This window comes from Pleuronectes platessa, chromosome 23 (assembly GCF_947347685.1).
Source record: "Pleuronectes platessa chromosome 23, fPlePla1.1, whole genome shotgun sequence".
Classification (NCBI taxonomy): Eukaryota; Metazoa; Chordata; class Actinopteri; order Pleuronectiformes; family Pleuronectidae; genus Pleuronectes; species Pleuronectes platessa.
The window spans coordinates 8,650,661-8,665,835 of record NC_070648.1 but is presented as its reverse complement, the minus strand read 5'-3'; the positions used below and the strand labels follow the sequence as shown (position 1 = coordinate 8,665,835).

Genomic DNA, 15,175 nt, shown 5'->3' with positions numbered 1-15,175 from the left:
GCATTCTGTAACTTTAAGTTAGGGAGGGTAAAGCATGACCTCAGCATAAAATTAAACAAAGCTATGCTTGTTCCAACATAGAGACTTAATGGCTGGAAATCTGACCTGAAATGACTTTTACTCTACATGATTTGATTTTGTTCTAAATGGCTTGATCGAACTTTAGTGTTTGAAATATGAGCGCTGTGTGTTTGTCTTGTGTGAATCCATGAGGAACGCTGCAGTCATTTTGTAGTGAAGAATCACAGAGCAGAGGAATTAAATCATAATAAATCTGACTGAAATCAAGCTCTAACATTTGCTAGATTTAGTTTAGGGTGCCATAAAATCTCTAAATCACATAAAAGTCTTCTTATGTAAAAAAAAAAACTCTCGGAAAGTATTGGGAAAGATGAAATGGAGATAGGTTTACTTCTTCGTCTACATCTTCTACATGTATGGCTCCTCTTTTGAATCCTGAGATATTTATATTCTTTTAGTTTTTTTCAGTTTTCTAAAATAAACATCATCAACACGCCTTCCTCCACACTGTAAATTCCCCGGACATTCCCCCCCTGTATTTTTGCATGGGCTAGCTCGGACATTTGTCGGACATTTTTACGAGGGCGGGGGGGGAGTTTCGCAGAATGTCTGGAGGCACTGACTCGGGACATTTGCATTCTCGCATCCAGCCCCTCTGGAAAGTGCATGTTCAGCACAATGTCTGAAAGCAACTTTACGGAGAGAACGAGATGAGGGAACAGAAAGCACCAGAGACACAAGGAAATCAAAAGTGAGTTACGTTTATCATAGAAATGCATGACCTCATCTCAAGAGTCCAAAAGGCGAACTTGTGAGATTTCACTTCAGGAATAACAGTCACAGTATACCGGCCGGAAAATTACACGTATATGTGAATAGATATGTAAGATATGTGAATTTCTGAGATGTGAGAGGAAGACAATCAGGAAAAACAGACATTATATGGCATTGTCAATCATATGTGTGTGTGTGTGTGTGTGGTGCAAGGGAGACAGAGAGATGGCATGAAAGAATGAAAAGGTTACCTTTGCCAAGCAATCCCCAAAGTGTCGTCAGTGGCACTGGGGCCATAATGCCTGCCGTTTTGAGTCACGCTCCAGTCACACTTCCTCAGCTGTCAATTGAAACCTAGCAGTCAGATCACTGGGCCAAGACAACTTCCACTTCACATCACACTACAACTCAACACTATACAGACACAGATGCATGCAAAAGGGCCTATAAAGCAATAAGCAGCACAGGTACAGACACAATGACTCCAAAACGAGTCCTAACGGTTACTCACAATCATGAAAATAGTGAATGGCATCAGCATATTCATTACTTAATTGGTTACAAATAACAGGTAAATCAAAGCTATGGCTGAAATATAGAAAGAAAAAGCATGCAGACAAAGTTAGAGGCTAACCTGGAATAAAAAAAAAACAAGACGGAGTTAGTGACATAATGTGAGTGGCATCATATCGGTAGTTCATATGTGAGTGGTTACTGCTTTTGTTGCAATGAAGCCATGCAATCCGCTGGATGCATGCACCCTGTCGATAAGCGCCGCTCTGCTGTAAGTGCACTTTCAGATTCAGGATGGAGTGCGCGAGCATGCCCTCAAACATTCAGACGCTTTTTCATTAGCTAACTGTTTTTATTGATTAGGGGTCAAAATTACAATGGAGTTAAACACTCACGCACCCACACACACTCACTCACACACACACACACACAAACACACACACACACACACACACAAACCCGTTCCCCTCCGCTCTTCTCCCGACATGCAAACCTTACATACAGATTACAAATTACTGCAACCAAAAAAAAAAGGAAAACACGCCACACACAAAACGGCATCTCCTTTGCATGCATTATGCGAGCGCACGTGTCGGCAATCCAGCTGAGAGCTATCTCTGCCAATACCAACCTAACCTTGCCCTGTGGTCAACACATTCATTTAGTAATGTATCGGGCTAAAACTGCACTGTTAGCACTCTGCGTGCACTGGCAGACGTTGTGCAGAGGCACTTAAGAGGGATTTAATCAGATATACGCGCACGCTGAATATTCAAAGACATTTGCAGCGGTCAAGAACTGTGTTCTTTTCTTTTTCCTCCGTGCACCTGGATGAACACATCAAGAGATGATGATTGGTTTCCGAGTTTTTGCCACATTGAAATTCAGTTATGTTCAGTTTGTTTTTCTGCTGCTTTTTTCTGGAACAACTGTGAAGTAGTGGCAAGAAACGGGCGGATTAAGACACAAGCTACCACAGAAAACAAATCCTAAAAAGCTCTGCAGTGTTTCAACTATGTTGCAACTGGATATTCTCATTCTCCAACTCCTGATGATTAAAACTGAATAAGAAGAAATGTTGTTCCATCCAGTGTGTTTTGTAATCATCGAAGGTTGGGAGACTGAACCCCCCTACCCCCCCACCCCACCCCCCCCATGCTGCTCCCGCACTCTCCAGCCTGACAAAAGCCTGGTAGAGAATGTGCGGGTTGGGCCAGACGCTCGGTGCCACCGCTCCTCGAGGGGCTCGCCATCTGTCCGCTGGCACCGGCACATCAGAGTGGCACAGGCAGCGGGGAGAAGGGGAACGTTAGCTAAACAGATGCGGGCAGATTGTGGATTAGGATCCTTCCTTAGATAATACCAAATGACATCTGATCACGGATCTTTCCCTGCGGAATGCTAGATGGTGGCATTCCCTCGAGGGGTTAACCAAGGCGAGAGATGAATGGAGGGGTTTTTCACACATTCGCTGCCTGGGAATCGTAGAGCAGGTGTGGGAGTGCGGGGTGGTGGTGTTGTTGTGTGTGTGTGTGTGTGTTTTCTCATTTTCTGAAGCCTACTGTGCGTGTGTGTGTGTGTGTGTGTGTGTGTGTGTGTGTGTGTGTGTCCAGGGATTTCTATTTTTATGGTGCCACATCTTAAAATAGGCTCTGCATGGAAAGGTAGGTTTTGATACAGAGTCATCGGGCAACTTTCAAGTTATTTTAACACCAAGGCCCAACAGACCCCTTTAATTCTAATAGAACTCAGTTCCCTAAATTTGCATGCAGTTTTTATATTAAGATCCATTCATTATTCTCTCGGAAAATGGTGAGAATGGTGAAAAACGCCCTTTCTCGCAATGTTAAAGAAAGGGGGAAAAAATATTCTTGGATACGCCCCCTGATCCGGATCAACATCAAAATTATTGGGTTCCTCCCTGACCCATACAGAATCCAGGGGATCTTTAAAAGAAATCAAAGTTGGATCTGTCAGCAGCAGGACCAGATGCAGAGCAATTCATGGCCTCCATCCATCACACAGACGGACAGACAAAGGACAGTCCACCTCCGTGGCACAGCTCCAATGCTGACCACATTTAAAAAAGAAAAAAAACTCAGCATCCGAGAATCTCACTCAATTCTCCAGGCATGTGTGACGTGTTTCCCTTTCCTACCCAGCCAGGCGGCGCTAAACGGCCGAAACAAAACAACCCAATGTGCCAGTAAAAGCCTTGTGGATCCCACATAATAAACATCCCATCGCCACATGAGGACAATGACGGAGCGTTCAGTGAAAGTGTTTCGTCCTGAGGGACTCTGGCTCAGCGTCGGTGCTGCTCGGCGAGCCCAGATCCCAGGCAGTTAAATCATACGACAGAAAACAAAAACAACTGAGACAAGCAGAAGTGTGATGAATCAATGTGGAGACTGTTTAGAGTTCCTCAAGTCGACAAGGGCATTTATTCATCTGTATATAGCAAGTAATCACCTTCTAGAGAGGTGTCACTGTTGCACGTACAAATCTCCCATTTTTAATTTCACATCTTAAGCCTGCCAAAACTCTGAATTGGGTAAATCCAAAGATATCCAAGATGATGTGTTCTCCTCCGCTAGGCCAGAAGTAATTCATTTTGGCAAGCAACGGGATCACAAAACTCTGTTTTGGGATAATTCAATTTTGAATCATTACTATTTATCAAATGAAAATAACAGTAAATGTTTTTTTATTCGATTATCTAACTGTATTTCTTAGGAGGATATTTATATGCGTATCGGGCTGATTTACACTTCAGATTCTGGAACAAAAAGTCCTCACAGGCTCTCGGGGCAGAGCGTTGGACAACGTTCAGCGGGACATGCAGCTTCGCTCAGACGGCTGCTGTCTTGTGTGGTCACTTTGTACCCCGCTGAAAGAAGTAGCAAGGCTACTAGAAAAATGTGGAAGACAAACTGTGCGACATCAGCCAAGTGAATCCTCCCTCTCCTCCTCCTCCTCCTCCTCCTGTGCCGAATAAAAGCATCCCACGTCTTCCGACAAACATTAAGGTTTTTCATTTTTTTTCACCTACTCTGATTTTAGGAAAATGAAAGGCAGAGAGAGAAAACGAAAGACACAGAAAGAGAAGCAAGGATACAGAGGCCAGCTTTGTGATTTTTTTTTACTAAACATAGAAGAGGGGGAAAAAAAGCGAGCCGAGCAGAAACCCAGCGATCATGGCGTAGCCGCGTGCAGATGCATTCAATTAGTTGTGGTTGGAAAAGCCTTGGCCTCAGACCAGCTCTCTCAACAAGACGGGGTGGGGGGAGAGGCACTCTCTCCCGTCCGACAACACCGCAACACTCCTCGCCTCGCAGATGCACAAAAATCACACACACACACACACACACTCTCACAAAACCCACAAAACCCACACACACAGGGTCACCACATCTGTCCTAGGAGAAACCGCGTGACGCAAACTCTAAATATTCCTGCTCGCGTACTGTAAATGAGGGAGTGCACTGATTACAACTGGTGTGTGCATGTGTGTGTGTGAGTTTCTGAAGTAATGTGCGAAGGGAATATACAGTTGAGCACATTACACTCTCAGAGACACCCACACGTCAATGACAGTGGATTTCCTGACACTTTCTCATTTCTGTGTTTAAAGTCACCTCAGGAAACAGATGCCCTCTTCTAGTCTAGACTGGGAATTAAATTAAAATACAGTCACTATAATGTAAATATTACTTTTTTATCAGGACTTATAATTCAAGAGAAAATGTAGCAGCAGTGTCGTTTGTGAGATCCGTAATTTTTTTAATCTATTTAAAGGATGTATCACGAATGTGCTTGATTCTACGCTGCCTACAAAGTGTTTTGTTGTTAATATACAATAGATATGTTCAAATTCAAATTCTGGACACATTGTAAATATTAAATTCTAGGTTGTTGAAGGACCTTTAAGGATCGAAGCTAAACCTGAGCTGTGGGTGAAACTAAAATTTACAGCAGCAAAGAGAGAACAGCACGGTAGAATTTAAAGCAAGCAACATTTGAGGATCAGTATGAGCTGCTATCTTTAGCCCCGATAAGCCTCCGTTCTTTTGAGGCCTGACTAAAAAGAATATATGTTGCTATTTATTATGCCAACAGTGAGTGCTACGCTTGACCTCAGCCCACCAGTACTCTAATCTGATCTGGAGGTGCTCAGGACTAACGAGAAAGTTTAATGCTTCCTACAAATCAAATTTAGAGTGTGACTTTTTGCGGAGGGCAGGGGATTCACATCTGATATGCGGGGGGACATTGGGGGTGACAGAAAAAGACAGGATAAGAGTAGCGGGTGAGCTGAGGCTGAGTGCAGAAGGGGGTGGGTCGGATGGCGTAAGGGTGAGCTCTCACCTGTTGCTGGTGGAGGAAGGTAGGCTCTCTGGAGCTCAGGCCTACGAAACGATTAGCCGTCGGGGGGCCGGGGGATGAGTAGCCTGGGTAACACACCATCACAAAAACACAGAAAACCATGATTGCATTGCAATGAGCATTTCAGGAATTCCCCATGTAGCTGTCAGTTGCAGTTGACTATGAATTTAGAGACATTTATCAAGATTAAAAATAACCAGTTGTCAAAACAAAGTGCATGTGAGGTCCCACAGGGTTCTATGTAGGGCCCACTACTGCTTAAATTTCCCAGTTTTTTTATAATGTGAATTTTTTAGGCTTCTTTTCAGATTTTGCATTGAAGATGTTAAAGTTTAATAACTTTTTAGCACTGTACTAGCATCTTATTTTTAAACATTACTACCCTTCTTAACATTGCAAGTTCAGAACTTTAGTGCCCCTACGACAAAATCTGCAAACTGTCATGTAAGAGACACACAAAACTTTGAATGAATTGATTTTGGGAGTGCTGGATGATTGGTAGTGGGTGTCAGTGGGAGACTCACCTTCTGTGGATGTGGTGATGGGCTTGGTGTCTGACATGGAGAGCGAGGATGATCGCACGGCGCTGTGATGTGGGGAGGGAGCCAGGACTGGGGTGAAGTGGCCTGGAACCTTTCCCTGACCACTGCTGTTAGGCTGCAGGTGGGGGATGGACAAACAGGGAAAAACATTTTTTATATTTTATTTCAGACTATAATTAGTTTTGTCCAGATCTGAAGGATGTTCATGAGAAACATGTGGAGTGGTTCCATCGATTTCTGGAGTTTATCAGCTTTTCTTGTTTGGTAAGATGAGAACAATGTGTCGGCTCTCTTTTGAAATGAGTTATAGAGTGCTGAACTAGAAGTGAAAACATAATCCAGAGCATGTGCAGGAAAAAGAGCCTTCAAATGTATATTTTAATAGTAATTATAACTGACAAATGTTGTTATATGCCAGGAAATCATACACAAAATCACACAATTGCAAAAGACGCTTCTGCTTTAAGAAAGGTGCACTTGTTTTGTCTTCCATCAAACCTCTGACCTCACAGAACACACTGTGTCCGGTGACATATGTTTAGCAGCAGTTGGGCACAGCCCACACGTAACAAACTACACATTTCTAAAATGGTTAGCAGCACAAAACAAACTAAATGTTCTATCACACCCTCATGTCCCACCCCCCTCATATCCCTTAACTGCTCAGTTTGCCCTCAAAAGCCCACTCACTCTTGCACTTAATGCTCCGCCTGAAGAAAAGATTTTAGTACTTGCAGTCGCTGTATTGTCACAGTTATTACTTAAACTCTGGGGGGCACGAGCAACAATAGATCCTCAGTCCCCGGCGCTGGATTTCCTACATGATTTTCAACAATGATTTTAATGGCAGCCATAAATGAAATTTAAGAGGACGCGGGTGTAAAGAGGCTGAGAGCGCGGGCAAGGAGTGACCTGCTACAATGGGATGAATGAGAGAGTATTGGGAAAGCGAGTCGGAGAGACTGCATATATGGAGGGGGAAAATAAAGGAAGCTAGTGGGAGCTACTCTTTCAGACGGCTGGAGACTGTCTGGGGCGTTCGTTTTCGGGGGCCGCCCCGGGTTCAAAACTCAAACAGGCCTTTTCGGGAGAGAATTGTGTCCACAGGGTTCCCTGCGATGTGAATAGAATGTTTAATTAGAGTGTAATATAATCTGCGTTAAAGCAAGCATAAAAACATTCTGGCACTTGTCCATGGGATTATAAGCGCTGTGTTATTTGCTGAGCCCACCCCACCACCACCTCCTCCAATCCTCCTCCCCCAGCTGGTCTTCTAGCTCTCTCTTCCCTACAGGACCCCGTCTCCGGCTCCCCCCTCCTACCCTCTTTTCGCTCCCCTTTCTCCAGCACCCCAGCAGAGGGCCAGTTAATTCTGCACAAGAGCCGGGCCCCGGCAACGGCAAATATTTACAACCTTTATCATTCCCCGCGGTTTCTCTCTAGAGTAACAGTCTCTCCGCCTAACCGGCCCCCCCTCCCCGCCGCCCACAACCCCTCTCTCTAACCCGCTCCCTGATCTGGAGATGGAGCCGTCTACGAGGCCTTTGTTTACAGTGAGAACAGCGGGGATATAAAACTCACATAAATATCACACACGGCTCTCTCATCTATAGAGACGCCTTTTTCTCTCTCTCTCTCACACACACACACACACACACACACACACACACACACACACACACACAGGCCGCAGTGTGCACCCAGAACGTAAAGCCCTCAGCTATTTGATTTACAACAATGACTCGATACAGTTTTGCGTATCACATGCGGCTGAGAGAGCAATAGTTTGGTTGACTTCTTGGTTGGAGTCAACTGGTTGTTGTCTTTTTTTTTTGTGAAAATACAAGGGTGTTGAAAATCTGCTAAAATATTGGCTATGAGAGTTATATCAAACTCAACTTAAAAATGGTTTAATGTGAGTATTATTTAATTCTCTGTAAATGATGCTAATACTTAAGCTCTCTATTGGAATTAGAGGTTTCTCTCTGGCCAATATTAAATCTCCATGTGAAGGCTCTATTGAAGGGTTCCCAAACTGTGGTCACCTTTAGGGTGTAATATATGTGTATATATATATATATGAACTTCAGGGCTTGAGAATAATAAACTCAACACATTTAAATGTTTCTTTCAAACACATATTCATACACAGCATCTGGAGCAGTAAAGGGTTCAGTGTCTTGCTCGAGGAGACTTCAACACAATCTGTAAGGAGCCAGTAATTGAACCAGGAACCAAGAATTTAAATTTAATTGTAACCTATGCCGTAAATGAAGAGAATGACCGGCAGCCGGTTTCACATAAAAGAATAAAAAACAAACAGGAAAAACAGGATGATGTTTCTCTACTTGCAAAAGCACTAGTAATGAAATAATGACAAATGCATGCTGCAACTTATTTAATCGTTAATCTGTTGAGGTCAGATGGAAGTGAAGCCAAACAAGGTAACAAACGAGACAAAGCAGCCTCAGACTTCTGGCTTCTTCAAAGACAGCACAAAAAAGAAAAGGACGAAGAAGAAGAAGAAGGAGAAGAAGAAGAAGACTGACCTGGCTGCTCTGTGGGCTGGACGGGTCGTATGACGGCACGTAGCTCTTGAGGGGATCGCCAGGGTTGAGGTGGGGCGGGTAGCGGATGGTGGTGTGCGAGAAGTAGGGTGACGGCGCCGGGGGCAAGATAGCCGAGGCCGGGAACTGCAGGGGCGAGTGTGGAGGGGGGCTCCTCGTCGATATAACTGCCAGAGACACAGACAGGAGAGTTGAGAGGGAGATAGAGATTGAGTGTGTGTGTCTGCGGGGTACAGAGGGAGTTAAGATAAAGCGATCATCATCGATCTGCGCGGCTAAATTAAGTATCAACATAGATTTTTTTCTTTCAACTGCGTTTATGAGGAGAAAGTCCATTAAAGCTTCACATGGTGGTTTTTAAGTCACCGGGTAACTCACCACTGTGTCCTACACCTGTTAGGCCTGGGTGATGAGGCTGAGGGAAAGTGCTGAGTCGTGGTGAGGAGTCCTGCGGAGAGGTCGGACTGAACAGCGTCTTCTCCGGCTTCTTCATGGTGGGAGAGGACATGTCTGCTAGTAGGAAAAAAACACAAAACCATATATGCTTAGATGCCTCATAGTTCTTAAATGTACAATATGTAACTTCAGCTAAAATGAAGTGCCAAAAGTGAATTATGGCTGAAATTAGGCAAATTTGAACTATATTGGATTCATATTATCAGGGGACATATTTCTTCTACAAATGAAGTAGGCAATGAAGACAGAGTTTGCAAATTAAAGACATGCAAAGGTTCAAAATCAAATATAATCTGTGGTATCACTACAAATGTACTGGACTTGGCAGAGAACCTTTTGTCACGTCCCAGCTGAACAGTTTAATCCAGCGATCTGACGCACAGTTAAGTTCACCGTGGTGTACAGTTGGTCCCTCAAAAGAGGATTTAATGAATTTCAAGACCCTGACGTAATCTTTAATAGACTATTACAACATAACATCTGCTCACCTCGGCCTAACACGCTGTCGGACAAGCTATTCTAATTCCCCATGAATAATCTCGGCTAAGGCTCAGCTAAAGATAAGAAATTGGGACAAGTTGCTCGTTACTGCGGCTCGACACTTTCACGAGCAACGCTCTGCTGCTGCCACGAACGCGCGGCTTTCAATTTTCCACGGTGTCCGAGGGGAACTCGATAACAAAAAGATGCAAGGGTCAGTGGCCTGCGAACATTCATCAAGTGCTTCTCTGCCACGTCACGGTTTCTCGGGGAGTATAACTTTCAAAATCTCTGTCCCTGAACGTGCGTTAGATATCTGCGGCATGAACTGCTTTCCCACAACAGGGGAAGGATCCACCCGGGAGACGGGAAGAATCACTCACTTCCAGAGCGGGGAGAGAGCGACCAAAGGTGGCTGGAATTCAGGGGGATTTCCCAGTCTGAGGTTGCAAGAGGATAAAGGCTTGAATGTTTTCATATTTGAGTCAGACGGAGAAATAACTCTTTAAGAAGATTGACAGTTTTTCCATGTGAAAATAGGAAATACTCTCTGCGTTTGGAGGTGTTTGAGTTTAGCTCACTAATTAAATCCTCCAGAGAATACGCTGGACTGCCTCTGGGATATTACACAGGACAATTAATTACCAGGAATCAAACACTTTAATTAGTCAGAATAAAAAAAGGACCAAAGTGTTCTTGCATTGAAATGAGATTAATGGCCATTTGTAATCTGATTTATTTCGTGTTAAATGGGTGAATGTGTACGAGAACATCAAAATGACAACAACTAAAAAAACTCCAGCTCTTTAAGCGAACAGAATTTTACCTAGAGCAAAATGCACGAGAGAAACTATGTCTTCCTACACGGTGAGGATTTGCCGAATGACAACCATGTGCGAGGAATGACCGCTTGGCACATGGAACGGCCTCATATGGGTTTAATATCACCCCACTTCTCATTTATTCTCCCCTGACAGAATAATGGCTGTCTTTGGAGAGTTTCCTACCCACTGCTTTCCCTTTCTCCTCACCCCGAGTGTCTAAGTTTACGCAGAGCAACAGTCAGGCCTTGTGCAATGGGACGCACTGAAATTTCAATGTACCCACATTGGGCTGTGGTTACATCCCACGAGAGCCTTTCTACTTATTACATTAAAACTAAAAAAAAAGAGCTGCAGAGAAACACAACAGAAGAGGTGTACAGAGTTCAAACAAAAGCTAAAAACGCAATGCGCCCGTTGAGGGAAAGGTCTGGAGGTTTTCCGATCATTTTGCATGTGCCTGTCGTCAGATCAAACTTTCCAGCAGCACAACGCAATGAGACCTTTTCTCTTTCAAGCACACGTGTTTCTCCAATAGGTGCGCCTCTCTCTGTTTATGAGCTGTATTTTCAACTCCTCTCCAACTGGTTCTGTGCAGTACAACTGGCACAACATCGTCAAAGTTCAACCGCTGGGGTGTTTTTTCTGTAAAGTCAAGCCAAGACGTAGAGCTCCGTTTCCTGATGAGAGAGGATCATGTGACGCGATTGCCCCGCAGGCCAACAGCAATTTCTCTAAGAAAACTGCCTCTCAATCACCTCAATGCCTGTTCATAAAGAGGACGCTTCACCTGACATTTGAAAACACACACCTTGTTCATCAGTAATTCAAATAACCAGGGTGCTTGTTTATGGGTAACCAAGTCGCAAGCGTGGCCCGGGAACAATTTGTTCTCGGCGGACCCTCTGTGCACTCTGTGTATGCAGCAGGTGTGAAAGAATACAGATTTACATTCGGCAGTTCAAATGGGTTTAAACATTTATGTGACTGGCTTTGCCTGGGGCTATCTCTGTCACGGTATGTATTTTAAGAGGGTTGAACAAGTTCATGTGCAGATACAGCCAGATGCAGTTCATCCGCAGCGAACAGGGTGGCGGCATTGACATGCGGTGACTCATGACGAGGCCGAGAGTTAGAAAGAGTTCAGTCGACAGTAAAAACACACAATGAGAGGTGTTCGCTTTGATCCCGTCCGTCTATTTGCATGCGACGAGGACAGGAAATCAACACCCTCTGGTGCTGCGTTGTGTTTGAGCATTTGTGCAAATGTGGGAGTGCGGTGCAGGGTGTCGCTGACGGAGTGTGTCCGTGCGAGGCTAACCACCCATGTGGGTAAACAATAAAAGAAACTGGAAAATCACCTCCATCTCTGTCGTGCCAGTTTGCCCGACTGCTGGCAGGCGAGCTGGGTGACGAGTAGAAGTCAGGTCCTGTCGGGCTCGTGTCCATGTTCTCCTCCATGTTGACGGTTTTGGGCCTTTTGCTGCAGACATGAAGAATTTGGCTTTAACATGTTTTATATCATGAAAATTTAACAAAGTTATGTTTGCATCCCTTTCGTCTGTTTGTTGGTTGCTTTGTTTATTTGAAAGGAATATTATGCATTAAAAAATTCAGGGCGTTTTTTCGATGAAACTTGGTAGAAGGAAACGGTATAGGTCAACGAAGAAGTCAGTAAATGTTTGTGCAGACCCGACAGACGTGAATGCTGTTACCAATTAATTTGTGAGTTTTCGATTGTTGAGTTGAGAGCTTTTTAACCTTTGGACAGAGCCAGACTACCTGTATCCACCTATTTCCAGTCTTTATGATAAGCTAAGTTAACTAAATGCTGGCAATACATGTAGAAGGACAGGATAACTTGATTACAGTATATCAAATAAACATATTACATAAAAAAATATGAAAGACAGTTAATTAAGGCTAAAATTAAATATAAAAGATATCAAGGATATGCATGGCTTCAAATGAACCTCACATGGATCCTTCTGTGCAAATAATAATATCATAAAACGCTGCCGGTGCTGTGATGTTATAAAAGAAAGAACCTTTCCACCCCCACTCGGAGCAAAAGAGCTTATTTTGCTGCCGTGACTTCAACTGACCTGCCGGGAGGGGAGGACAGGGAGCGGTGCAGCCCCACGCTGGAGTTCAGGTCGTGGTAGTAGGGTTGGCTGGGCATGTCGGCCATGGAGAAGTTTACCGCTGCACCGTGGGTGATGGGCACTGCAGAGGACACAGAGGAGAAGAAACAAAGGGAAACAGTTACGCTGTGATCGCAGTTCAATGTCAGCAGCGTTGTCAGATTGAGTGCTGTCTTTTTCCCCCAACCTTGCATCCGGAGACGCACAATTAATTACAAGACGGCGTGACTGAGCGTTATTGATGCTTCGCGTTTTAAGAGGCGCAGTGTATCAAATTAAGCGCTCCCTACGCACAGGTTAACTGTCTGACCATCACAGGCGTTTCTGCTGAGCACGGATTAACAAAGCGACTGTTTTCACTTGGCTGTGCACAGGGAGGAACATTTTCTCCAGTATGAATGAATCTTTATTATGAATAAATGAATGTATATTACTGTTATCATCTAAAGCCTCTTTTCCAAAAGTCAAAAAAGCCCAATAACATCTTGCTTTTGTCGGCAAAAATGAGGAATGACTCTGCAGCAGGGACGTTTCTGGCTCAAATCGACAGCGGAGGAAACATGGCACCCGGACATGACGCAAAAACAGAAGGGCAAACTCCTCTGCATGCAAAGGGAAAGGAGAATGGGAGGGATAATTGTATTTTAGCACGTTTTACCCATGTTTAAAAAACCTGCATATAGAGTACCTGCTAATTTTGGTGTAAAAGAGGTATGAGAACTCAAAATGAATATGCACAGTGTATTTATTGCTAAAAGCCTTCCCCAAAGCAGGCTATCGTTACTAAACAGAATCATTCGAGATGCATCAAAAGTTGGATCTGAGAAAGTTTAACTCTAATACCCAACCATCAACTTCCTTCACTTCTCTGTGGCCCAGTGCAGCACTCAGCAGTTTTCTCGCCCAGTGATTTACGATGGAAAAGGTGTTGTTTTTCTTGCTGCGGTCAAGGTGAGGGATATTGTTTCCAGGGAGGCCAGGCCAGTGTTTACAGAACAAAAGGAGTTCACCACCCATCCTCACTCTCTCTCCCTCTATTCTCTCTCTCTCTTCTCTGTCTCTCTCTCTCTCCAGTGTGTGGCCCCCGCGAGGCAGCCGGCAGCTCGGAGCGGTCGGTCGGGTTTTGCAGTCGATGAGAGGACGGAGTGTGTGGCGGCGTCTGTTGTGGTCTGAGGTTCACCACTGGCACGATCCCCCTGCCAGCCTCCGCCCTGGCAGCCCACTGCAGCTCTGGCAAAGGCCCCTGCCCGCTGCCACCCGCACAGAGCTGTTTGTGGTGGAATGCATCCGGCCTGAGGACGCTGAATGCGAGACCATTGTTTTGCCTTCTCATTCATGGCTGAGCTTACCGTCCAATCATCTCTCTCTCTCTCTCTCTCTCTCTCTCTCTCTCTCTCTCTCTCTCTCTCTGTGCTGGTTTCTCTCTATCGCTCTTTCTCTCTTCTTGGCTTGGAACCATATTTGCGATGCCACTTGGTCGCCCTGCCAATCATCTCATTTAATAATCTGGGCTTTGACTTTCAAGCTCAAAAAACTGTGAATGAAATAAATCATTCTGCGAAAAAAAAAACATTTGGCAAAGTGCCTCTTCCAGCAGATTACCTCATCTTACTGTGTACTATAAATTATGCTATAATTGCTGTATAAGAGAAAATATTGTCCTCGCAAATTTAGATCAACTGTTTAATTTGCCCGTGCTTGCCTCCGTTTTTTTCTGTTGACAAAATGTTTTGACGCTCGCAGCCGAGGCTCCTGTTGCATTAATGAGTGTCCTCGTCGAGAAACGCTGCCTTGAACTCGCCAGCCCGCTTTGATGGACTTCAAAGAATGTCCCAACAGCCTGGAGAGTTTGGAGAGGAGCGTGACGACGGACGGGCGGCCGCTCAGATATCTTCCTGGGGAGTGACCGGCTGAGTGAGGGACAATTCCTGTGCGTCTGTCGACCTTTTTAAAATTCCAGCCCGACTTCAGTTGAGTCTTTGGTGGAACCGGGCTTTTGGTCGCATGAGAGGCAGGCACGCCGGCACAACGGCCATCTGGTCGAGTGTGTGTGTGTGGGTGTGTCGGGGGGGATTGCAAATTAAACACCTTACAAAAAAACAGTCTATAAAAGGATATTCAGTTGTGGTCCGTGCTCCTACATCAGAACCACTTTGATACAGTCAGGAAATAGAAACCATATTAACTAATAGTGATATTTGTATTTCACGTATGTTGTGAAATGTTAAATGCTGCTCAAGTTCAAGGGGGTGATGTTTTCACCATTTGTTTGATTGTGAATAAGACAACTGGACAGATTTTCAAGAAACTCAGTGGATAGATGTTTAATGGGTCACGGAACTACCCATCAAATTTTGGTGCAGATCCAGATCAGGGGGCAGATCCAGGATTTTCTGTTTTTTTTTAGTAAGAAATTCACGTGTAATGTGAGCGACTTCATCACATTAACGTTCTGCCGAAGATGATGTGGT

At 44.5% G+C, this 15,175-nt stretch overlaps 1 protein-coding gene across 6 annotated transcripts in view; it reads right to left on the bottom strand.

Moving 5' to 3' along the window:
- Positions 1–15,175, bottom strand: part of LOC128430074 (nuclear factor 1 B-type) — a 59,464-nt gene that overhangs the window by 3,026 nt on the left and 41,263 nt on the right. For 2 of the 6 annotated variants that reach the window (XM_053416023.1, XM_053416021.1), the window contains exons 5-11: positions 12,666–12,786; positions 11,922–12,043; positions 9,182–9,316; positions 8,786–8,970; positions 6,219–6,351; positions 5,677–5,759; positions 1,047–1,135 (exon numbers count right to left, since the gene is read on the bottom strand). In XM_053416023.1, coding sequence (XP_053271998.1) covers positions 1,047–1,135; positions 5,677–5,759; positions 6,219–6,351; positions 8,786–8,970; positions 9,182–9,316; positions 11,922–12,043; positions 12,666–12,786 — 868 coding nt within the window. The remainder of the gene's footprint in view (positions 1–1,046; positions 1,136–5,676; positions 5,760–6,218; positions 6,352–8,785; positions 8,971–9,181; positions 9,317–11,921; positions 12,044–12,665; positions 12,787–15,175) is intronic. The other 4 variants (XM_053416024.1, XM_053416022.1, XM_053416025.1 and 1 more) reach the window with 3 other exon arrangements.